Below are 24,541 nucleotides of genomic sequence, written 5' to 3'. Positions count from 1 at the left end.
CGATGCCACAAAAGAACCACTTTTTGTTCTCTAAAGAATCTCTCAATGGAGGATTTTAGAGATTTTAAAGAACCATTTTTGCAAATGAAATGTTTGAAGATGATTATTTAAAGTTTAAAGAACCTCCAATAATGTAAAAGTTCCATATCAGTTCTAACTTTGGCTGTTCTTTTTTAAGCATAGCGAGATATTAAAAGCAGTTGAATGCATACAGTACTGATTGTTCTCAAACTTGTGTTATCCTAATATATTCACAGATAACCAATAACCAAGAACACAAAACAAGTGAAAATGTCCTCATTACTCTTCTAATTGCCATGTGTCAAGCAGGACAGACAACATGTTAATGCAATAATCACATAATTCGCACGCTGATCCAATGACTAAATCAGACCTCCTGTGGAGTTCCCAGAATGCTTTCATCCTTGATCTCTGTGTTAGAATATAGATAGAATATAATCATCACGACACTCTTGAACCATTTTATGGTCTATATTTTATTATAATATAGACTACATTTTATCTACACTTTATTTACAGTAATAAGTGCTACACACAAACACTCCTTCGTAATTAGGTTTTTACAAGAAACAGAATAATTACATTTATTCAATTGAATATTTACAAAAAATGAAGAAAAATATATAACAATTCTAAACTATTTACAGTTATGAGTACTAAAGTAACTTGTAGTGTCTTGCTTGGGAGACACCACAGAGACCAGCTGGTTTTAAAGTTGGGAGCACCCACAGCCAATGAAACAACAGCCAGGTGAGCCATTCGCCCATGCAGAGCTTAGAGTCAGAGGTCAGGGTTTAGCTGCCACTTTTAAAGTGTCCTCCTGAACTCCAGGGGTCTTTGCAGGCATTCCATTACCCTGTCACTGGATGTCCCTCTGCATCACATAAGCAGCCTCAAACACTTTCTAGTCTCCTAAACTTGTATCAGCTCATTCCATTTGTGAAAAGGACCACTTCCTCATAACTGCCATTTAAATATTTATGTTTCTTTTCAAGTCAGTGGTTTGTATAATCTGCACAAAAGCCTGTAAATATGATCTAATAGAAATCATTCTGAAAAGATAATTCACAAAAAGATCTCAGTATGACGAAAATATTAAAAAAAAAAAAAAAAAAGAAAGAAAGAAAGAAAGAATACAACCCATATCATTGTCCCCCTTCTCAGTCCCGGCCCCTAGTCTGCCCATGAGCATGGTTGGTACTTCAAAAATATGATTATACATTTATAAAAGACATTTATTGAAACTGTCAGTCAAAAAAGTGAAAAAAGCCTGCCTGATGTCTCTCTGTGAGTCAGGCAAGATTCAAACGTAAACTGTGTTAGCATTGAGGTGTTTCACCACAGTTAAACCAATATACCAGAGTAAAATGAGAGGTAAAATGGCACAAGCTGGTCGTGGAGCTAGGGGAGTCCTATTTAAAGAGCTCTGAAAAGATATATTGGGAAAAAAGGTAGAAGACTGGTGAAATGGGAAGATCATTGGCTCAGTTACTGAGAGTTCCATGATTAAAATACTTATGTAAATTTTACCAGGTTTAGATGGGAATTTATGTTGGTGATTATCTTCATGTTGAAAACTTATCAACAGTTGAAAATGGGTCAGTTACGAAACGACAGCTTTCTCTAGGCATCCTCACATGCTGTAGTGTAGCTTTTGTAAAATTAAATATATTCCGGAAGGATTGGTAAAAATGTGCTGCACACAGTCAGCTATGTTATTGAGTTAGCATCTCACATTCATGCTAGTGAGCCATAGTGTTCAGTACTGTTTGGAGACTTACAGTATTCTGATACAACAGCAGACAGAAGACCCGATGAAAGCTGCTTTGATGTTTCATTAAGAGTGTTGCTTCACTGACCTTCCTGTTTGTTCATGCATTTCAAAGTGATCACCGCACTGATTTGGCTATTTGGGAAACTACTTCTAACGACAGTGTTGGCTCAGCCCACGTGTCACATGCAGTGCAAAGTTCATTGAGCCTTGGTCAGATTGGGGATTGGAATAGGTGCAAATATAATTTACCACATCACTTTTAACAGGCTCTACTTCACAGGCTTTTCTATTCCATGGGAAAAAAAAGACAGTATAGCCTTCAAATGTGCTTAGATCAATGTTATACTTTGATTCTAACATTTGATTTGGTGTAACTGCTTTAAAACTGTTGACTGAGGTTTTGCATGTGCTGTTTAGCAACTTAGGAATAGTTGCCATGAGAAGATAATACATATGCTCTTGCTCTGTTATACATCTCACTACAACAGAGGCAGCTGTTGCTAGCCTGCCTCACAGTCAAACCATTAGCAAATAAAACTAATAACTAAAGTTAAACAGTGCATTTGTGCTGAACTACAATAGGAAAGAAAAAATTAAGATAAAGCTGACCGAAATTTTGCAGAGGAAGCAAATTTGTATTTGAATGAATTCATTGAATTTCTGTCTATAGTATCAATTTACAAAGAATTAGATAAAACAATTATCAAAAAATCAAACCAATTATCAAGGAACCCAATTTTTGTATGCCCTTTACCAAACCTCTAGCTCACTGGGTGTCTGTGTGTTCATGCAGTGTAGTCTGAGCTATGTGCTGGAGGTGTCAGAAAGGAAGTCTTTCACAGATCTTTAACTTCGGCTCTAGTGGCCAAAGTTCTAGTGGGTGGGACATGCTCAGCTCACCGTAGCAACAGCCTGCTCGTCTGCTCCTTCCTCTACCTGATTGCCTTTGCCCATGGCTTTCATTTTGGCCATGATATCAGTGAAGGTTTCCTTGACAGTTTTCTCCAGGATCCATCCCTCACTTTCACTCTCAGGGTCCTCTGGGTTGACCAGTGTGGAAAGAGAAGTATTCACATACTGTAGTCCCACCATCACAGCAACCTGAGGGATGAGAGAGAGAAAATATGTATTTCAGATTTACCTGAAGTGTGTGTGGAAGATTGTAACCTGCACTGTCTAACTGGAGTTAAACATTCAGTACATAACTAGGACACAGCTGAATATGCTCCATCTGTTTATGCTGTAGGGAGACTATTAATCTTCATGTTATGGTTAAACTGAATTGTCTTGTCCTTATTAGTGCTTTTTATCTCTATATTCACATCTTCAATGCAGTAAAGAATGCTGCCTTAATTTACAAGAAGGAAAGTGTGATTGGTATATCATGAATCCTCTGCTCACTGCACCTTCTCGTCCTCATAGTGTCCACTGTCTTATGAATCAATATTCGCACATGCTTATACTATATGAGCCACGCCCAGTTAGTATTAATGAATCCCTTACCTTCTGTACTGCTTATGACATATTGGTTTATGAAAAGTTGGGCAAACTCAAGTAATGAAAAATAAGTTGCATTTTAGAAAAGGAATAAAACTAAGAGCTCATAACAAGACAAATTCTGCCAAGGCAATTTCCCCACAGATGCCATAAAACCGTACAAGGAACTACTTGAGAAAGTAACGTCTCTTATCCGTAGCCTCCACCCTTGCAATTTACTTAATCAGGTTTCAGTGGGGTGATATTTTTTTGCTGTGTGCATTGAACTATGACAGTTCATTTTGAAGTGTTACATTTGTGGGCTGGATTTTTATTTTTTGTATCTATGAATAAGAGACTGCCAGCCATTATGCTTTGTGGTCTGTGATGAGAGGAGTTTTATAAAACACATGGTACAGTTAAGACTTACCTCTAGGATAGTAACTAACAGCACCAGTACACCAATAGTGTTCATCAGTCCTCCATAGTAGGAAACTAGAGCTTCCCTGCAGCCACGCTTCCAGATGTTCAGGTCCTCAGTTTGGTGCTCATAGCTGTAGTGGGCAGAGTTGTTGGTGACTTGGTGCTGGATGCAGGGCCTTGGAGAGCTGGGGTTGCAGCAGCTGAACGGGACTCCATCCAACAAGTATTGTCCATCTACATTGCTGCTAATTCGGCTATACATGAGGAAACCATCATTAGATTTTTTGGCATAGGGAGCCAGTCATTAATAATTTGTGTCTATGAGTAGAAACTGTATATATATATATATATATATATATATATATATATATATATATATATATATATATATATATGTATTTAGCAATATACAGCAATATATAGCAATAGTACAATCCTTTGCATGTACACACAAAAATATGGCATTTAAATTGATAAAAAAGAAGAAAATAATGGAGACATATACTTTAAGTTTTCTTTTCAGCAGCTCTAAAATAAGGAATTTATTCCTACATCACTGAGACTTGACTGACCATATTGAACATCAAATCCCAATACCATTATATCAAAACATGATTAAATGTTCAGCAACATTAAGACTTAAGGACTCGGCCTGTGACACCATGATCTATTCCCAGCCAATCATCTTAGCCTTCAAGTGATTGGAAAGGACAGTAAGCCCTAAAGGACGAGGAAATGTGATCCAAGAAGATTATCAACTAAGTCTGAACTGGCTCGCACGGTTGATACCACTTACAACGCAAACTCACCACCTAGATTACCTTTAAACTGTAAACTCACCACTTACACTGGAACTGGACAGCGAAAACAGTATCCCCAATGACCCTTCTGTAATTGTTAGTGCTGACCAAAATATCAAAATTCAGGTGCTCTATCTATGTAATACACACACACACACACACATCTTCTAAGCCACTTCTCCTTCTGGGTCGCAGGGTATCTATGTAATAATCATAATTTATTCAAAATCAGTAGAAGTCAACTATAACAAATCAAACTAATCAAACTTTATAGACATTACCTTGATTAGAAAGAAATCAGTATCAAATTTGCTTTATATTCTCTGAACATTTGAGAGACACTTACTCTTTGACCTCTTTAGAGCTGAAGTCCAGGTAGCGATTGCTAACCCACTGGATCTCAAACCAGTCTTTGTAGTTATTGTTGCCACAACAACGAAACTCCATCTGCATTAGATCCAGAGTTCTCTTCATGTAGCAGCGGCCGGGTACGTCCGTGTCCTTGTAGTACTTCATGCCGTTCTTCAGGCCTTCTGCCAGCGTAAACTGCAGAGGGATGCGCATGGTGAAGCACAAAAGTGCCGAAAAGAAGAGGAGAGCATTGAAAAGCACACAACAGATAAGGAAGGGCTTCATCACTGTCTTCCACTTGGCAAACTTGGAGGAATCCAATGAATCATAGCAGATCTTGCCACCAAAGGCATTGATGCCACAGGCCAACAGTCCTACTCCTATAAGTAGGTTGGGCACAAAGTGGCTTTCATTATTGTCCATAAGTTCACTTCGCTTACGCAATTCAATTTTAAAAAAGAGGCCCAAACTGAGAACCAGCACCCCAGCCATTATGGAGAACCAGTACATAAGCCATAGCATCTGAGCCAGCTTCACCCGCTTCTTCAGGTCAAACTTCACCTTCAAAAGAGCCATATTTGACAGCTACTTTTTATCCTAATAGTGAAAAACTGCCTATTTTTTTTTTTACTGTCTCTCTTCACTGTTTGACCCCTAACAACAGGTGTTAAGATTCCAATGAATTGTTTTAACTAGAGTTCGGTCTTCCTCAGGTGTATATATTCAAACAGGTCTTCAAGCGGCAATTTGTAATCCATTCCAGTGAAGTGGGGTCACATTAGTTGTTTTCATGGTCCTCTCTTCACCCATAATAGAAGTCCAGGTGCAAAGGTGAGCATAAGTCGCTGAGTTCTCTCCTCTTTTCACTTGACAAATGGGTTTCCACCTACAAGGAAAGCAGTTGCATTGATGGGTACTGATGCTAATGTCCCTTTTTACTGCATAGGGAAGTGGACGGCCAAGGATTCAAATGATTAAACCCAAAGTTACAGTACGTCATCCTAAACCCTGCTAATCAGCCTTATCCCATTTACAGAAATCCTTTGCCAGCAGATGAGCCTATCAGTAAGCTGCTGCCGTAGTATGTGATTGGTTTGATTGGTCACATGGTCAGACTAGCAACACTCGAAAGACACCAGAGACCAAAAAACTAAGGAGGACTTAAGACCACATTACTTCCACTGCAAGGGTCTTAGAGTGCATGAGAAACAACAGTGCATTTTTTCAGTGATATGACAGCAAAACACATAAAAAGATGGTTCTTTTCTTTAGTAAATTGTTCTATATGGAACCATGAACATTTAAAGAATCCTTTGCATGATTAAATTCTTTGCCACATTAAATTGTTCTTCAGACTGGTGGAGAATGTGCTGTAGATGGTTCTATGTAGCACATTTTTTCCAAAAAGTTCTAAATAGAACCAGCTACAGAACATTTTAAATCAATCTGAAGAAGCCTTTCGTGATGTGAAGAACCCTTTGATCATGCAAAGGGTTCCTTGAATGTTCATTGTTTTATATAGAAATATTCTCTTTACTGAAGAACAAGAAAAAGGACAAGAGTCAAGGACATACATTACAGCAAAAGCTGTGATGATTGTCATGACTATGCAGTCCATTAATAATATTGAAACAAAACTACATACTACAGAAGGTATCTGATAAAGTGATTTAGTCTTGCTCAAAGGCATGCATCACATCATCGCTGTCCAAAGAAAAGCATTTGTTTTCAAAATAGTAGCTGCAGGAGAAGACCAAAAAATGCTTAACTCTTTCTGTAAGTTAATATAAAGAGGTTTTCTTCCAAGTGATTTCCATCAGGATAAATACATTTCATCATTCTTCAAATTATTTATACGTGACATGAATCAGGATGGAAGAATAGTTGTTATTTCAGTAGCAACACCTGTGTTGAATCCCAGCTTATTATTATTTTCTATCATTTTAATTATCTGCATATGGCAAGGTGATCATAATAGGCTAAAACGGAATGTATTAAATTAATTAATCAAATTCCAAAGGCAAGAAAACAATTCATTATTGGTTAAAGTCATTGCGCAATGATGACCTTCAGTCATTGTTGGTTTGTGTTATGGCTTATGGTGGTATAGGAAAATTAACCATGTGATCTAGTATAGATGTCTCATTAATAATCTGAAATTACTTTGTCATCTCAAGAACTGCCTATGTAGATAAAAGAGTTAGGATACCTACACCTCAGTTTCATCTTGGGATTCCTGACTGAAATGAATGAACGTTAGCCATCTTTACATTGTGACACACCTGTGTTACAAGATTCAAGTTTGTAAACATATAATTGCAGAGACTGTCCAAGGCACATCTGTGTAGGCAGGAAATGTTGTTGTCACTGCAGCTCAATGCGACCTGTGGAATAATTTTATTAAAAATCCATAGCACTTAACACATGCACAAGGTGTTAATATGTCATTTATAAAGCATCCAGGGGTGCTTATGTAACTACCACAGGTAGTGTTATAACTGTTATAATTATATGCATTTCGTTGCTTGTACCCCCACGGTATGGTATGACGGGTCTGTTGATCAGCGCCAGATAATGGCTGCAGATCCGGATGGCCGCTTACTTTGCTGGGTTTCGGCTTAAGCAATGACAATAAATTGAATCCAAACTAGAACAATATGAAATACAAATGATACCAGAGCATGAGGACAACAGTAACTTCCTTTCTGGACCATAAATTAAGTGTTGCCCAAAAGTAAAAAGGATATTAAAGAGAAATATTAAGGAGAAATAACAGAGCATTCAAAATGATCTTGTTATAATGGAGTTTTATTCCATCCTATTAATCAGTGAGATCTAGGAGTGTATCATGATAGAATTTGACTGCATTACATGTTGTAGTGATTAGTAAAAGCATGTAACATTTAGAAGAAAATACACAGTTCACGAGGCTGTCTCCCAAGAAGATATCCTCTCGGGTTCTGCAATTATAGCCCAGTTGGGTGAGGGCGTTCCAGCAGCAAGCCAGTTGAAGTCATCCACCTCGGACCAGTTGTTTCTTTCAGGATCCAGTCCAGACACTTTGAAATCTTTGTCCATTCCATCATATGTCCAGTTAAAGGGAGCGAAAAGGAGTCCATGACAGTCTTCTATTATTGCTCGGCTGGTGACATGGAGGTATATCTGAGTGTGTGTGGTGTTGTGGGTGCGCAGCTGCTGGCAGGCAAAGCCAAGAGTGGAGCCTGTACACTCATCAACAAAAACAGAACTGGACACTGGCCCACTGAGAATCTGGCAATCTCGGACGTTCTTGATGTGCAAGGTGCTCGGGGAGCCATAAAGCCAAACCTTACAGTTAGTTAGGTGTGACAACAGCACATCCCGCTGCTGGATCTCTTCTGAGCGCTTGATTAAAACTACATTTTGGACGTTTGAGAAGCCACACTGTGTGGCACTGACGGCACCACCATCCACAGCAGTGCCGAGCCCAGCCGGTTTGTCGGTGCTGCCTGAAGACGCGGCGGCCGCTGGTGGCTGCTGGCTCGACCCAGCCGTAACGGTCCGAGATCGGAAAGCGAACTTCTTCTTCGGCTTGAGCTCTGCGATTGAAGCCTGGAGTTTCTGCAGAGTCGCCTGAGCCTGCCTCAGCTCGTACTGCGTGAGAAACATCGTGCTGTCATTCAGGAACTTCTGGAGCTGCTGGCTTTTGAGGGTCGCCTCCTCTAACGTGTTGGTGATCTTCTCGTGGTCAGCGCTACAACAGCTGGATACGAGCTCCTCTATCGCAGCCCTCTCCGCGCTGAAAGCAGCGCTGAAGTAAGCCGCGTTTTCCTCCGACACTGACTGACTGTCCTTCGCATTTCTCCGGCGCTCCAACTCCTCCTGCCTCGCCTGGTCCCTCCGTAAAACACTTTCAGGGATCCTGACAGGTTCGCTGGGACCCACCTCTGCTGAGAAAACCTCCATGTTGATGGAAAAGTGCCGCTAGTCCTCCAGCAGGAAGTAAATAGCACATCTTAGGCGTGTCTCAATAAACTCATATGTGATTGGACAGAAAAAGCCCCGCTCATCTTAACTCTGTTTTCATTGGTGCACACGCTTATTCGTAAGTGAATGGCGCAAGCTAACGACAACCCGAGAGCAGTGACGGGCAGAATTTGGCGGCGGATATTTAGTGGGAAAAAGTTTGGACGGTTTCCTTCAAATATTTTATTAAAAAGAAAATGAGAGAAATGGATTACAAAATATTACACCTTATTTATTTTTGCAAACATTAAAAAAAAAAAAGATATTGCTGTAGTTGTTCATTTTGTGACGCAGGTGTAGAAACCGTGTCTGTTTATGTTGGAATTGTCCCCTCGCTGTTTTATTTTATTTTAAGATGTTTTATTTGGGTTTTACAGCATATGTAAATGAAGGTAAAAAAGTATTCTCTGCTCAATCATCTTATACGTTTTTGCAAAGTTTGCATTCACAAAAATAAATTTTAACTGTGTGACCTTTTTTTATTTTTGAACAACACATTAAACAATATCTACATTATATTTCTGCTTCACCCAACATTAAAGGACTCAAGACTCTTACATTGTTTTCTTACTTTTTCTTGATTTTTTATTATTTTAACCCCTAACAGTCTTTTTTGTTATTGTCTGTTTCATTGTACATTATTATGTATAATAATATTATATATATATATATATATATATATATATATATATATATATATATATATATATATATATATATAATGAGCATAAGTTTTGTTTCGTTGTGCGCTATTTTAAAAAAGAACATGATAATGAGTGAGTGACTTTGCACAGTAAAAATGGTTGCAAAAAGAGTTTTTTTTTTTATTTCCAGAGTAGAAAATGTGGTTGTTGCTGCTGCATTGTTCGTGCTTCTTTCATTATCTGACACGGCTACTTCAAGCACCACCATGCAATCATACGTTATCAGAAAAAATCTCAAGATTATAAAAGATTTCAGTGTCATTTCCAATTCATGCTCTCTATTGCTGTTGTTGAGCATGTTCTAAAACTATCTGGAATCATTAAAACTCTGGACTGGAGTTCCTGAAAAAATAATTCGTACAGTAAAGATAGTAAGAGGCTGTTTGGGAAACCCTACAACTGACCCTGTTGAATGCTCTTAGTGTGAAGTTAGTAAGTAGTGGTATAGGCGTATGTATGCGTGTGTGTATATATATATATATATATATATATATATATATATATATATATATATATATGAGTGTGCCAGCGTATACTTTTTACATTACTACAACGTACACTTTTACAGTTTCACATAGCCTATGTATTTTGGGTGTGGTCGCAGTTAACACTCCGCCCCCTATCGCCGGTACTTGTTTTAATTCAACAATTATGTCAATTAGAGAAAACGAGGTGTTTTGGATACTGATTGCACAACTGAGCCGTTCACATTATCCTGAGTTACTGTCTTATACAGTCGTATCTCAGATGCTCTGTTTCTGTCTCCGAGGTGCTGCTATGCTCCTGAGAGAGTCTCCTGTAATGCACTACAGTCGGTGGTGGTTTCCCTTGGGCTGCAGATGCTGCCTTCTGCTGGAGCGGCACTGCTTCGCCGGCCCGTGCAGAGATGGCGAGGAAACCCCGTTGACAAGGCACTGCTTTTTCATGACGGTGAGTTTCCCTTTGAGTGTATTATAATTTTGTGATAAAAATTTCAAGGAAAAAACACACACAACCTCCTTCCTCCCCTTCCTTCGGGGAGGGAAGAGTGAGCGTGGAGAGAAAAATCTATCTGAGACAGAGCGAGGGACAGTGAGAAAAATAGATGAGTGGGAGAGGGAGAAGAAGAAGAAGGAGGAGGAGGAGGAGGAGGGGGAGCAAATTAAAAGTTGCCAAATGGAGATATTGGGTTTCAAGAGGAGTGAGACAGGAGTAAGGGTTTGCCTCTTTTTCAGCCGTCTTTATGTTATGCAGATCGAAATAAATATTTATGGTTCTACACCGGTTTACTTCGTTTATGTTTGTCGACGATTTCGACCCGTTTCTGGAGAGGTGGGGAAACGTCCCTGTAGCCAGCTAAGTTAGCGTTCACACCACCAGAGGAGGCCATTAGCTGTAAAAATGCTAAGATACAGCAGCTAATCTGCTTTCTTCTGTCAAACGGAGATTGCGCTTGTTTAGCAAGACGTCCGCAGTACTGTTAGCGCCGACCGTCTGCATTCCGCCAGCTCAGCCTCCAGAGCAGCGGCCGCTAAGTCAAACGGCGGCCGAGACCTGCGTCCCCCGTGTCCGCCTCGCGGACCGACAGAGCTGTGCGAGAGCGTTTTCGCCAGATCTGCCAATCGCCGTCTGTTAATTATCTCTTAAAAAAACAAACAAAAAAACAAAGGCTGGTCTCTGGTTGGCAGTAATCCTTTCCCCCCCTAAGAGCTGAAATTGGGACTCCTCTGGCTAAGCTAAACCCCGAGAAAGCTTTGTTTCCTGGCTCTAACCGCCCCTGTTTGACAGCTCGTCCAGTTCAAAAGCTGCTGAATGAACAGTCCTCTCCTGTCCTGTCCTCTCCTCGCTCAGACTCGGTTTAAATTAGACTGTACATCGAGGGTCGATGGTTTTTGCTGCGTCTCCTTTCCGCCCCCCTGCCTCAACAATCGAAGCGCACGGCTAACCTTTTGCTAGTCTTTCAGAGAGGAAGGGAAAGAGACATTTCTCCTCCCTTATTTGGCCAGTAAAGTATGACTGGAACTGGCCAGATTGGTGCTTGTAAAATATATTTGAGTCTGGCTCGTGCACTTCTTTTAACGTTATCTTTAAGCTTGAACGCTGTTTTAGTGTAACGTTAACGGCGGTGTGAATTAGCCGCCATGTGGCTGTTTAACAGGAAACAGTGTTTTTCCCCTCAAATACAGAATACAAAGCCAAAAACTAAAGCTGTTTAACTAAACTTCATCTCTGACCTCCCAACGCAGTGCCATAAGTCAACTTTGACATGCAGAAGGATAAGAAATTATCCAGGAACCGAACAGAAGCAGATGAGACAGTCAGTGTTGCCTGCTGACCTGTTTTATACCTGCTGGTGTCAAATGAGAAGAATAATTCGAGCGGTTTTATTCTTTATCGAATAAAGAGATTGTTAGGACAGAACTGCGTGTTGTAGGTCGTGTAACAAGTAGTTTTACATTCACACGGAAACGCACAAGTCACCATTTTCGCCAATGATCAGTCGATTTCCAGTCTGTGAGACTGTAAGTCGGCGAGACTGTCATAATCATGTTTCTTCTGAAAAACAACCTTATCAGTCTCCCGAGTTAAAGTCCAAACCACGAATACTGGCCAAGCAGGTTCTGCCCATCCCCCCTACACTTCCCCTTTAGCCACAGTCCTTTGTGCTTAACGGCTCATCACTCGATTTGTGTATCTGTTTATCAGTACGCAGTGTTTTCCCCCAGTATTCAAATCGCCGCCTTTTATTTTCTAGTTCGTGAGCTTTCTCTCTAATTTGGCTCTCGCTGTGTTCAGTTTGCCTGTGGCTAGAAGAGTGGCGCAGTTTCGCTACCAGCCGCCATTTTACACTCGTTGTGGAGAAGAGGTGCTTTGTGTCTGCGGGCATTACAGAAGCATGTCTAGAAATGCACACAGCTCCCCAAATACTCTTTTAAAGCATTTCAGTGTGTAGCGAATGTAATGTTTGAAAAAAAAAGACCTTCCATGACATACTAACCATCAACTTCTCTCTGTACAAATCTGCAGTTCATGTTATGGTTGTGTTGGTTCCACAAAAGCCGCCACAATTTACCACACAAGGTTGCGTTTTACACCCTGATGTAAACAAGTGTTTACAAATAAACTAAGAAAGTTTTTCTTAAAAACATATTTTCCTTGCATTCACTCATCAGCAATGACTTACATCTAAGTGACTTTTTAGATGACTACATGTCAAGCTTATTTTTATTAGAGGCCTCATTTTTTTAAACCCCAAACTTCCCATTTCAGGACATTCATTCTATTTAGAAACATATGCTACTTTTGAAAGTATATATTTGCAGAAACGATGTTGCCGATAGCTAAGCTGTGGCACTTGGTATCTGGTAGTTGTTAAAGACATCTATAAATATGTTATTCTGTAACCATGTATCCACAGGTGTCATGGATGATGAAGACGATCGCCGTCTTCTGGATTTTATAGGGTAGGTTGGATTATTGAAGTCCATAAATAATTAATAACTAAATGTTTCAGTTTTTCAAGTGGGTAGTGTTTTAACACAATAATACAAGCTTGTCTATGCTAGTGTTCACATTTGCAGCGCTTTGTTTGCCTTTTGTTTTCAAAACAGAGATGTGCAAGATTTGAATGAATATCTTCATGGCAACGATAACAAGTCGGTAAGTTTATAAGGATTGGTAGTACTGCATGTGGATTATTTATTACAGGAACATCCAGATCAGTAGTTTAGTTTTTTTTCCTTGCTCTAACACACCTGGTTTAATTCATCATCTTATAAAATCAGAATTTGAAGTATGAAAAAAAAGTGCTGTGGTTGTTCAGGACTAGGATTGGAACCCTCTGATTGGCAACCTTTTCTTTGAGCAGATAGAGGAGGATGACCTAACAAATGCTACATATGGGTCTGCAGGCTCCTTTTTCACAAGTGACACAGTGAGTTTGTTTTGTAAAAGAACCTATATAGTCAGTTGCTTCCACTGTAAATGACATTCAAAGGCAATTGGTGTTTTACTTTCTTGTCCAGGGTGGCTCAGACGAAGGGCTTAAAGATGGCCACAATCACCTGGAAGAGTTTGGGGAGGCTGGTGGAGCTGGACTTCAGCTCTCCAACAGTCTTCAGTTCATCGAAGATGAGCTTGAAGGTACCGTCTCCCCCAGTGGAATTGATCTTGGTGGTGAGGACCAGCCATTTGACATCCTTCAGAAGTCTTTGCTGGAGGCTGATATCACAGAGCAGACATTGGCTCAAGAGGCGTTGTTGGACTCCCAGCCTACTTTAGCCCCTGCCACTACCACCTTTCCTCAACAGCTGGTCTCTGGGGGATTTGGTGGCGTTTCAGGAGCTGGAGTGATGGCCCCATTGCCCCTTGCTGGGGCGCAACCTCAGGCTTTTATTCAGCAAGTTCCCCAGTTGCCGTTGGCAAATGGACCAGCAGGACATATTCAGTTAGTGGGCTCGTTTAATGGAGGTGCTCCCTCCATGATGACTATCAACAGCCTGGAGCGGCCTCAGATCCTGTTGAGACCTGGTGGAAATGCAGTGACGAACAGTACTGGCCAGGGTGCAGCTTTCGCCCCTTCTGCACCTGGACAAGTGTCCGTTCCCTTTAATAAAAGTGCAATACCATTGCAGAATATTATCATTCAGAGGGGCCCTTCACCACAGACATTAGTTAGGCCCATTCAGCCTAAGCCCCTTCAGACAGGTGGACAAACTGTGTACAATATCAGCAACATAGGGATCCAGCAAAACACCACCACTACTGTAAATCCAGGAAATAATGTCTACACGGTCAATGGATCTCCTCAGACTACTCAGCAGGTAAAAGTACTTAGTCAAGCCACCAGCATTGTAGTGCATTCTCCATTAGGACAGCAAGGTCAGCCACAAACCCAGCCCAGTCTGCCCCAGGGGCAGTTTTTGCTACCCAGTTCTCTGGGTCTCACCACTGGCAGCACTGTCCATGGCTTCCAGGCAGTGAATGGACAAGTTCTCCAATCCAACACACAAGTAGGTGACTCGTCCTTAACTAGCACTACATCCTACTCCATCTTGACCAATCAGAATACAGCAGTACAGATAATTGCTGGACAGAATTTTGCTGCTGGAGGGCAGTTGATAGTTAATCAAGGTGTGGTTGGTGCAGGTCAGATAGGGCAAGCTTCTCCTACAGCTGTTGTACAGGTCTCCCAGAGGCCTGGTGTCGCAGCCAAAGTCTGGACCGCCAATGCATCACCCAGTCCAGCAACTATACCAACCTCCCAGGCTCCAAGTCGTCTCACCATGGTTAACTCTGCAGCCCAGGGGCTCCAGGCACACCAGCAGATATCTGTCAGTGCAGTACCACGCCTTTTAGTGCCTGTGGCACAGAATGCCACAAGCTCTTCACATGTTGCAGGTCCAGAGCTACAGTTTGAAAAGCAGCAGGTACCCTTGAACCAGGTAAAATGTAATATATGAGTATTTTCTTGCTTTTCCATCCTTTTTCTGATAAAAGCATATCTCTGACTCTAAACAAGCAAAAATGTTTTTTTCAATTTCATAGGACTCCACATTACCAATACAAAAAGGGCAGACACAGTTGGTTAATCTTCTTGGTACCAAAGGTATGACTTTATATTGTTTTTTTAAGGTAACCAACTTTAAATGGTGACCTAATATTAATTGTTAAATTCACAGGTGTGAAAACGATAACTCCCACTAACCAGGAAAACACTTCGAAGAGACCCGCAACACAGCAGCTTACTAGAGGAGGAATGTGAGTGTCCAGTAGGATTAACTTATCCCTGCTCACTTGCTTTTTACCTGCAGTGTATTAAAGGGGAATCCCACCAATATTTACAAAATCTTGCATAATTCAGTCACTGAGATGTAAATAAAGTCATTTGGAGTGGTTTGTTGTGAGGTGTATCGTAGAGAAGAGCTCTTTACAGTATTGGTGTCAGGAACCATGGGCCATGATATCTACAACATGGCTATAGCCATTTTATTTGCTACTGAAAATGACCAGTATACCTACACATGTCTTCTACATTTTATATGTAATATTAATAGTGATAATACAGTAATTAAAAAGAGTGCTTTTGCCTTACAGCACCCTGTATCTTTCAGCAAGCAATGGATTCATGGAGGGAAAAAGTGTTTAGACCAAAATTATCACTAAACTGTCATAAAAGAGACATGTCTTGGGCATCAGGTAGCATATACTTAAGCTTTTTGTGTAATAACATACTGTAATGTAGTTTTTAGCATTAAAAGCCTTGGATGCTGTTCCTCTCACTGTCACTGAACAATTCTGACTGTAATTTTCTGTAGAATAGAGCATTTCACATTAAAACCACTCTGAATGATTTTGTTTATATTACAGTGATTGAATTAGGCAGCACTTTTGAGAAATCTATGAAATTCCCCTTTATTATCCTAAAAGACAGCATGACCTCCTTGAAACGAACCTGCCATCCTTTTGCAGGATCCTCCAGCAATTAAGAAGGGATCATACCGGAGTAATGTCTGCAAACCGAGCACCCTTCACTTCTCTGAATGATGTTATTGACAGATTACTACCCTATCATGTGTTCCAAGGAGCACCACCTTGTGAGGAGGATTTTACCAAAGGTATGATTTTCCTGTGCTTTTATTCCATCATGTTAGTACACTGACATTTTGAACGCAAGCTCTAAATGCTCTTTGTCTTTGCAGTGGATGAAGAATTTCAGGCAGTTGCTACACAAGTGTTGAAGAGAACACAAGCCATGGTGAACAAATACAGGCGCTTGCTCATGGTAGAGTCTGAGGTAGGATTACCTCAAGCTCCCTCATTTTAAAGTATTCTTCCAGGGGTCCCAATGAAATGATTCTACAGACTTATCAACATTCCTAAAATCTGTACTTTTTTCTATCACAGCGGTCCAGCCCATCATCAGAAATCGTGATGATCGACAGAACATTCAACCAAGAGGAACGGAGCACTCTGACTCAAGACAAACGAATGGTACTTGTAGACCCAGGTAAAACAAAACCGGGCAACTGACCTGATTTCTTGCTGTTGGAACAAGCATTCTTTACGTTAATGTAACAAGATTTCATTCCTAGCCACTTTGGATTATGTCTGTTGGTCATGAAATGTTCACATGCACACACAACCCTCCCCCCCCAACGAAAAAAAAAGTTCTAAAAGGTTTTGATAGGACAGCCCCAGTACTAACAACTCATTTAAATGAAGCATCAAATGTGAAGGCTATGTTACTGCCTACTTGTTTCAGATGGCTTCCTAGAGGACTTTTGCTGTGGGCCTAAGAAGATGACCTCTCGCTCAGAATCCCTGGATTCAGTTGAATATGAGGGCTTCCCTAGTTTAATGGGGGCATCTCCTAGCCAAGACACAACAAACATGGAAGGTGCACAGGGGACGGATATATGTACAGAGCCTGCTTATAGGACAGAATCCTATCCAGCTTTTGAGGAATCAGGTGGTGGGAAACAGGGAGAATATGGAGAGACTGCCATCAAAATCACCATAGACATGAAGAAAAAGAGGTCCAATAACATCATCAGTAGTAGCAGTCAGCACCATCAACGCCTTCACCATGCTCGGCACTCCACATCCCCCAGTCACTCTCAGCACAGCTCTGCCCAGCCCTATCCTCCAGAACAGGCCCTGTCTTTAGACCATAGTCAAGTCTCACTAGCTGACACAGACTCTGTGCTTGAAGCTGCGGTGAACAGCATATTAGAATGTTAGTGCCATGTTTTTTCTTTGTGTTTGAGAGATGTCAGTTGAATCCCATGATTTGTGCGATTGGAAAACGCATTTCAACAAAACAAAGGTTTATGCACGAAGTGTCCCTTCAGGTGAGTGGTAATTAGGAAAGGGAAAAATAGAATGATGGTGATGATCTATTGTGCCTATCATTCTGGAAACATTCACATTAGAAAGCCTTGTTCAACATTGCAAACACATACACACATGCCCACATATTCACACACAAGGCAGTTATGTTTGAGAAGTTCTGGTTAACCATCACTGATATCTGTAGCTCTTAGATCAATACTGAACATCCCAATGCATAGACCTGCTTTTCCAGCATCAGTTGTAGTGTACTCTTGGACTAAGTGTCCATGGAGGTTCTCTGTAGATTTAGCTTTTACCTGTTATCTAGCTAGCAACATGAGATGCTGGGTTAACATGTGCTTCCTTTTAGGATGGGCATTGTTGCAGGGCAGCTGAGTTCCCAGTTCTGAGCTTGTGACCTGACAGTTGCTCATGATTGGCCAGCGTCACTTTGGGTTTAATCTTTTTGTCCATTTATGCCACTCGAGAACCCAGAAAATTCTTTTTTAGTTTAAGACTGGGCTTCATCTGTGTCTGGAAAAGCAGCCTTTTGCTGATCTTTTTTGCACTTAAGGCTATATATCCTCCTAGATTTTAATGGTTGATTTAAAGTAGTAGTATTCAATCCCAGTCCTGTAAATTTCCTGCACTGCACGTTTTTGTGTTCTCTCTGCTTTTACAATCCTGAATCATTTCTAAAAGGGTTTGGAAATTAGCTAATGAGTGAATCAGATGGAAACACAAAACAGTACAGTCTTGGTGAGGGAATTGCGTACCACTGCAAGAGCATTCCCTGTGCTCGTGTTTCTTGTATTTAGCATTTGGTTTTATACCTTACAGGTATGCAACTACTCTCCACACAAACAAGCTCAACCTGAGTGGTTTTGTGCTCGGGGAACTTAAGTCCTCAGATTGAGGAATGTTACTTTTTCTGTCTTTTTTTTATTTTAACAATTAATTTTTTAATGACTTTGTTAGTCTGTGCTGCTCCTAGCCCTGGACAAAAAGACTGCTGTTGTGTACCTCTAGGATGTGTTTGGGTGAGCCTACAGTGAAAAATGCTGTCTTAAACATTTTTCATTTCCCTTGTGGATGGTGACCCCTGCTGGTCAGGCATTGCTCTCAGTGACAGTTGGTTTTCAGTCTTGGTAGCAACTAATGTTTGCACACAAACATGTTCGTCTCTTTCAAGTAGTCCTTTGTTTTCTGCAGCCAGTGGTCTAGATATCTAAGAACTAAGAACTAGATGAGACTTGTGGCTTTGCTTGCACATTGTTATTTAAGGGAGACTGACAAGTTACCACAAACTTTGTTTAAAGCATTTGTCATTTTATCCTGAGAACATAGTAAAGCCAAAATCAGACATTTCTGAGCTGTTTAAATGATCATTTTTTTGTATGTTACCATTCATTCTCAGAGGTAATGCCTTTTATAATTTGTTTTAACGTGGCTTCTCTGATATTTACAGAAAATAGAATTATACTCGATTTGCTTAGATCAGAAGGTGGCAAACACGACCCCACCTAGTAGTGTTTGAGAGTTCTGTGCTGGGGCTGCCAGATTGTGGCTTTGCAGTTCCTGATTGTGGCTTTAACCCTACTTATAACAAGTTAATAACAGACCTGTTTACTTCTGCAGGAAGAGTTAGACCACTGCAGTATAAAATAGTTTTAAATGAAGGCTGATTAACTGTATGTACATTTTCAGTTTAGCATTTCAGTGTTGAAATGTTGCTTGTTTGCATCTAAAATATCAGTTTCCTTAGTCAGCAACACTAAATGCTTACGTCTTTCCCAGCAATTCAACCAAATATGATGGACGAAAGAAGTTCAGGTTGTATATCTCTGTGAACTGAGCTGTTGTTTGTGTATGTGCGTGTGTGTGTGTGTGTGGAGGGGGTTCACTCAGAAGACCTTTTTGTTTGAAGGGCTTCTTTGCCTTAGGAGAGTGTATGTGAAAACACAGATTTGAATATTGTTTATTGTACTGTGTGAGTGTGGCCTTCACTGAATCCTAACAGCTGTGGTTGGGTTCCCATGCTTTGAACATTTCATTTTCTACATCACTCAAAAGTTTATTTGTAACATTTGTTTTATATGACAAAATGTGAAAAAAAGTGAAACACAAAATATTTATAATTTTTGTAAAGAATGTAAAAATGAAACAAAAATGAAGTTATTTTTATTATGTTCGTTAAACCATGTTTATGTGAAATTCAAATATATGGTCAGCTCTTGATTTTTTTGTGTCCACTACAACAGCAAGGATCAATCAATATTAAACTCATTTTGAATACAATGGTCTTTCATATTGCTGGATTCACTGGAATTACTGGAAGTTAAAATTGTTCTTATGTCATTTTATGACTTACAGTAGTTTGGACAGGAGCAAATGTAGAAATAAAGTATCCAGAATCCTTTTTTATTCAAGTATTTTTTACTAACATGTACTTAAGTATCAAAATTAGAAGTTGCTGCTTTGTGTTACCCCGCAACCCTGACGGAGAAGCGGCTTAGAAAATGGATGGATGGATGGATGCTTTGTGTTATCCATAGGATAAACAAAGGAATTCTTGAAAGGTCTGAAGTGTAGACTGAGCTGTTATTTCTATCTAAAAAAAAAACAACATAAGTACATCACAATACAGTTGAGCAACAACAAATAACAGTTTACTCTAAAGGATCATATCATGGAAAAACAAATCTTTATTATTATTTTTTAAATAAAAGAAGTAAATGTATGTAAATATAAGTCCTAAAATGTACCACTTACTTCCTAGTCCATCAGGTCTAGTTCAGTAAAAACCCATTTTGAAATAATTGCTTTAATAATGTCACATTTACATACAGTATTGTTGAAAAGTCTTAGGAACTGGTGGTAATTGTTTTAACATTAAGGCAGCAAAAAGATGTTTTTTTTTTTCCCTCAAAGTAGTTAATATCTTGATACGTTTAATTGCAGATTTCTCTTCAATACCTTCCACCATCATATGAATTTGTTGAGCAAATAATTATTTACTGCCCAAAATGATTTTTTTCTAGGTCAAATTTTCTTATATAATTTTGCACAGTACTGTAAATACATTCATACAGCCTACAGCCTTTAGCTCTGCTGCTTTGGACAACTTTTGAATGGGGCACAATACAGGGCAGCCAATCATAACAGAGCTTATTTGCATATACAAATCCTAAAGGATCAGTAACAAACAGCTAGTTTAATTTTAAGGTAAAATGAGAGGTTAGAAAATGGTCATGCATCAGTTTATTTTAAAGCTGAAGTACAACTTCAGTCACCATACCATGCATTTATCAGGACTCATAGAGGATTGTATCTGTATGTATGCAAGTGTGGCAGAAATTCATTGTTTTTATTTTTTTTATTAAAAACAAAACTTTAAAAAGTGAAAATAACAACAACAATAATAATAAATAATAATAATAATAACAATAATAACAATAACAATAATAGTAATAGACATTTTCTAAATAAAAAACATATCAATATGTTCTTAAATGTGTCACTTTGTATCCCTTCATATTTCCACTATGGTTCAAATACTTCTGAAACATCAATTCTAAAATCCTCCACTCTAGTGGTACTTCCTCCAGTGTTCTTTCTCTGTGAAGTAACAGATCACACATAGCACTCATTATAGACAACCTGGGAATTTGAAGAACAATCCATGACTGAGCTGTAAATTAGACTTACTGAGATGAGGATAACTCCATATGTAACTTAGTACACAGTAACCAGCAATCAGCATTGTAATTCCTCCAATTCCTCCTTTCTGCACGTCAATGTACTTTCTGTAATACCACTGCCAACCTGACCACACCAAAGATGAGAGCACACAGAAAAAGTCATCAGAACTGGAGCACATGTTTAGAAAACTCTACATTTGAACAAACTTTAAAGTACTTAAAATCACTAGTATGAATGTTTGGACGTTTTCAATCACAACTCTAGTTGTGGGAGTCAGAAGGTCGGAGTCCTGCAGAGCTCCTGCTCTAACACACTTAATTGACATTTTCAGCTACAAAGCCATTACATTTCAGGACTGTGAGTGTGCACCTTTGTCCTAACATTTGATATAAAAGGACATTTCTTTTCATACACTAACATGTGAACTAGACAAACACCTCTGCTCAACATGGTCATGGCCTCTCTGGGTGATTTTGGTGTCCGAGCACCAAGCCAGGCAGCAAGCTCGCCAAGTCTTACATCCCCTAGTCTCTGCTCTGTCACAGGACCTGTAGATGAAGAAGTTTAATCACAGTATGCCTTCTACTATACATATTCTGTATACATATTGAGAAGATCGCTTGTAAGAAAAAGAGAATTGGGATGACTGAGCAACTGCAAAAATAGAAGAAGTGAATTGAAAAGGTTGGTCAGTTGATTAATCAGTCAGTTTTAGAGATAATGAATCCTTACCTCAAAGACTCTTTACAACCACGCTGAAGGATATGTAACCCTATCATTTAATTCTAGTCAATCAAGAATGTTTATAACTGATAGCTTTAGGGTGACCTAATGTAAATATGAAGTAGTGATACTTTATCTCATTAAGATTTGCCTTAATTATATAATAAAATATTATAACAATAAAAACTGAACATTCCGTTTCACTAATCAGCTAATTTGGGGAACAAAAAAGTTTTTCTATTCTCTATATTTTAGATATTGAGTTCTTATGCTAGGATAAAGTTGTAAGCTTGTACTATATATGATATTTTACCTTGACTTTGTGGACGAGACCTTGTGGATTCACACTTTGCCCATAAATCTTCATTAGAGGAAATTTCTGGGTTCCTGAATGGTGAGAACAGTGCTCCATCATAACCTGCTGCCATCTCAGGTGTCCGTTTCACGACAGTCTTGCTTTCTAATACTAAAGTAAGCAAGTCTTCAGCAGGCCTTTTGACTGAAGTCTGGGCAGATGCAAGCAATGGTGCAGAGGATGCCTTTGTAACAGAATTCTGATTATTTTCTATATGAGCCTTGTGTAGAAAAACTGTAGTATTTTTACAGTTAGAAATAGATGCTTCATGTGTTTCTGCTGTGGGGTGTAACAATGACATAATACCAGATCTCCTGGCATAAAGTCCATGTTTAAAGTGGTCCCACACACAAGTCTTGGTTTGAAAGAAACTGAAATCTGCTCGCTCTTTTACTGTTGGAGTTGATGCATGATCTTTGGTCAAAGCCTTTGGGGTAATTTGTATTTCTTCCAAAATGTTTCCTTTTGCTTTACATTTTGGCATACTTCGCTCAGCCTGGGAGCCTGTGGTCCATGTAACATGCAAAACATCAGGGGCAGTGAACTTCTTGGTGGTTACTAGTGTGGTCAGTTTGGCCCCTGTAAGCATTTTCTGATTCTGGCCTTCTGTTTGAAGTGCTCCTTTAACTTGGCATTGCGATGTTTCAACTAAGCAGTTATCCTTCTCCTGTAGAGAGTCTGAGATTAATTTGCTTCCCTTTGGTGTTAAAAGTATAGCTTGTTTAGCCATCTCCTGTTCTCTTTTTGCAAGCCACTTGATTTTGGGCTTCACTGTAGCTGGGTTCCTTCGCTCTGATGTCAGGGCTTTGGTCACAGTGAGCTCATCCATATTTACCTTTTCAGCTGTCATACTGACCTTGGGTTTTGCTGAAATTTTTGAGATAGTCTGAAAGGAAGAGTCATTCAGCTTCTTGTCAAAGACATTTACTTTGCTTTTCTTTTCTTTAGGAGGTGTGTCTTTAGGAGAAGTAGTGAGTGATTCTGCAGGAGCTTTATTGTTTTTGGTGGTCTTAGAACCAGGAGACATTTTACAGTGAGGGAGGTGAGATTTCAGCCTTTTGAATGGCTTTCCACAATATGGACATGGCTCTGTGAGAGGATTTAAAAATGAAAGCTTAATTCATATGATGTAATAATAACAACAATAATAATAATAATTGTATATTTACAATACTTTCTGTATTTAAAGCACAGTTTTGTAAGAAATGTATTTGGAGTTATTAATTAAATTCTCTTGCAGTATAGAAACAAATTAAAGGGGAACACCACCATTTTTCAAAAATTATGCACGATTGAATGGTTAACATGTCAACAAAATCATTCTGAATGGTTTGGCGTGAAATGCTATGTTCTTGAGAAACTTATTTAGTCAGAATTGTTCACAGTGGTGGTGACAAGAACCAGATGTCTGAGGAGTTTAATGCGCCTAAAATCTAAAAGTTATTACATTAAATTGTTATGAGTACATTGCCTAAAGTCTGAGACATTGTCTTACAGCAGATCTGTGATATAATGTTGGTCTAAAACATATTTTAATCCATTTATCATAATCCACTTCTGGTGGATGGATACATGAAGGCAAAATAGTCCCTAAAGAAAACACATGCAGGTTCACTGATGGTCTTGGAGAGTAAATACAATGTCAATGTTTGCATTGTGTTCCTATCTCCACCGCTGTAATGAAATATGAGTCTATGATAGATTTCTCTGCGAATAAACCAGTTCTTATCAATCTGAATATCTTTATTTCTCCACCACTGAATTATACAGAAATTCTGAAAAGTCAGTGGAATTCCCTTTTGAGTGCCTGACTGTACTGGATCAAACTCGGTGCGTGATGACGATATTTATGATTATTTTACATCAAAGAAGGCATGATTACATGATTTAGTGCAGTGCATTATGTGAAACGTTGGACAAAAAACACTGTATTCGTAGTTTTTAGTAACCGAATATGTTTTAAAACGTGGCATTGACGGTTCTTTCCTTTCTGCTCCAACTGTGTTAACCCAGCGAACTTTAGAGAAAACTAAACGTCATGATCCACTGTGTCGTCATATAAAAAGTATCGCGATATTATATGTTTACTACATCACCCACAACTACTTCAGACTTATGTTAACTTATATAAGGTACTCACCTAAGCTCATCTTGAAATCTTCTCTAAACCGCGAGGTTTGTGGAGCCTTAATTAAAAGCAACGTTACTGAAACTCGCTACCTCCTCTGTGCTGAGCCGCTGCACAAACTTCTGCCATGTGTATTTTTTGCGAAGACATTTGAAAGACCCATATGGCTGTACTGCCAGTGCCTGAATATAAATAATAAAGTTAAAACGTTTTATTTAAAAGGCGTTATTGGAGAGCAGAAAATGTCGACATTCTTCCATAGCCAAC

At 39.4% G+C, this 24,541-nt stretch overlaps 4 protein-coding genes across 5 annotated transcripts; 1 reads left to right on the top strand and 3 right to left on the bottom strand.

Annotated features, from left to right (window-relative positions):
* Positions 1-558: 558 nt before the first annotated feature.
* Positions 559-5,778, bottom strand: prph2a (peripherin 2a (retinal degeneration, slow)). Its single transcript, XM_017696108.1, has 3 exons — positions 4,841-5,778; positions 3,702-3,948; positions 559-2,896 (listed from the first exon to the last, which is right to left on the bottom strand). The coding sequence occupies exons 1-3, from the start codon at positions 5,419-5,421 to the stop codon at positions 2,687-2,689; spliced, it is 1,038 nt and encodes a 345-aa protein (XP_017551597.1). The 5' UTR covers positions 5,422-5,778; the 3' UTR covers positions 559-2,686.
* Positions 5,779-7,635: 1,857 nt separating this feature from the next.
* On the bottom strand, positions 7,636-8,868 carry tbcc (tubulin folding cofactor C). Its single transcript, XM_017695895.2, has one exon. It carries the CDS (start codon positions 8,788-8,790, stop codon positions 7,768-7,770), a length of 1,023 nt encoding a protein of 340 aa, XP_017551384.1. The 5' UTR covers positions 8,791-8,868; the 3' UTR covers positions 7,636-7,767.
* A 1,412-nt stretch (positions 8,869-10,280) lies between these two features.
* bicral (BRD4 interacting chromatin remodeling complex associated protein like) lies at positions 10,281-19,785 on the top strand. Of its 2 annotated transcripts, none has more exons than XM_017696105.2 (11): positions 10,281-10,484; positions 12,952-12,997; positions 13,145-13,193; positions 13,402-13,467; positions 13,559-14,977; positions 15,081-15,141; positions 15,215-15,293; positions 16,005-16,150; positions 16,235-16,329; positions 16,440-16,542; positions 16,798-19,785. In XM_017696105.2, exons 1-11 carry the CDS (start codon positions 10,394-10,396, stop codon positions 17,274-17,276), a joined length of 2,634 nt encoding a protein of 877 aa, XP_017551594.1. In that variant the 5' UTR covers positions 10,281-10,393; the 3' UTR covers positions 17,277-19,785. The 2 variants fall into 2 exon arrangements, with proteins under 2 accessions (XP_017551594.1, XP_017551595.1); XM_017696106.2 differs by lacking the exon at positions 10,281-10,484 and adding an exon at positions 10,555-10,745.
* Positions 19,786-20,199: 414 nt separating this feature from the next.
* On the bottom strand, positions 20,200-24,541 carry si:dkey-21c1.4. Its single transcript, XM_017696103.2, has 5 exons — positions 24,287-24,541; positions 22,105-23,235; positions 21,506-21,616; positions 21,075-21,191; positions 20,200-20,984 (listed from the first exon to the last, which is right to left on the bottom strand). Exons 1-5 carry the CDS (start codon positions 24,294-24,296, stop codon positions 20,956-20,958), a joined length of 1,398 nt encoding a protein of 465 aa, XP_017551592.1. The 5' UTR covers positions 24,297-24,541; the 3' UTR covers positions 20,200-20,955.

Source organism: Pygocentrus nattereri, chromosome 13 (assembly GCF_015220715.1).
Source record: "Pygocentrus nattereri isolate fPygNat1 chromosome 13, fPygNat1.pri, whole genome shotgun sequence".
Taxonomy (NCBI): domain Eukaryota; kingdom Metazoa; phylum Chordata; class Actinopteri; order Characiformes; family Serrasalmidae; genus Pygocentrus; species Pygocentrus nattereri.
This window is presented reverse-complemented; position numbering and strand designations above follow the sequence as displayed.

What these genes read in the sequence shown, in the direction of transcription:
- prph2a (XM_017696108.1), bottom strand. Translation starts at nt 5,421, where the DNA reads ATGGCTCTTTTGAAGGTGAAGTTTGACCTGAAGAAGCGGGTGAAGCTG. An exon ending in AGCTCTAAAGAGGTCAAAGA is followed by an intron (nt 3,949 to 4,840) that starts GTAAGTGTCTCT and finishes CCTCATGTATAG; the next exon opens with CCGAATTAGCAGCAATGTAG. An exon ending in TGTTAGTTACTATCCTAGAG is followed by an intron (nt 2,897 to 3,701) that starts GTAAGTCTTAAC and finishes CTCATCCCTCAG; the next exon opens with GTTGCTGTGATGGTGGGACT.
- tbcc (XM_017695895.2), bottom strand. Translation starts at nt 8,790, where the DNA reads ATGGAGGTTTTCTCAGCAGAGGTGGGTCCCAGCGAACCTGTCAGGATC.
- bicral (XM_017696105.2), top strand. Translation starts at nt 10,394, where the DNA reads ATGCTGCCTTCTGCTGGAGCGGCACTGCTTCGCCGGCCCGTGCAGAGA. An exon ending in CCTTTTTCACAAGTGACACA is followed by an intron (nt 13,468 to 13,558) that starts GTGAGTTTGTTT and finishes TTTCTTGTCCAG; the next exon opens with GGTGGCTCAGACGAAGGGCT. An exon ending in AGCAGGTACCCTTGAACCAG is followed by an intron (nt 14,978 to 15,080) that starts GTAAAATGTAAT and finishes TCAATTTCATAG; the next exon opens with GACTCCACATTACCAATACA.
- si:dkey-21c1.4 (XM_017696103.2), bottom strand. An exon ending in GTCTCGTCCACAAAGTCAAG is followed by an intron (nt 21,617 to 22,104) that starts GTAAAATATCAT and finishes CTTCATCTACAG; the next exon opens with GTCCTGTGACAGAGCAGAGA. An exon ending in CATGACCATGTTGAGCAGAG is followed by an intron (nt 21,192 to 21,505) that starts GTGTTTGTCTAG and finishes TGGTGTGGTCAG; the next exon opens with GTTGGCAGTGGTATTACAGA.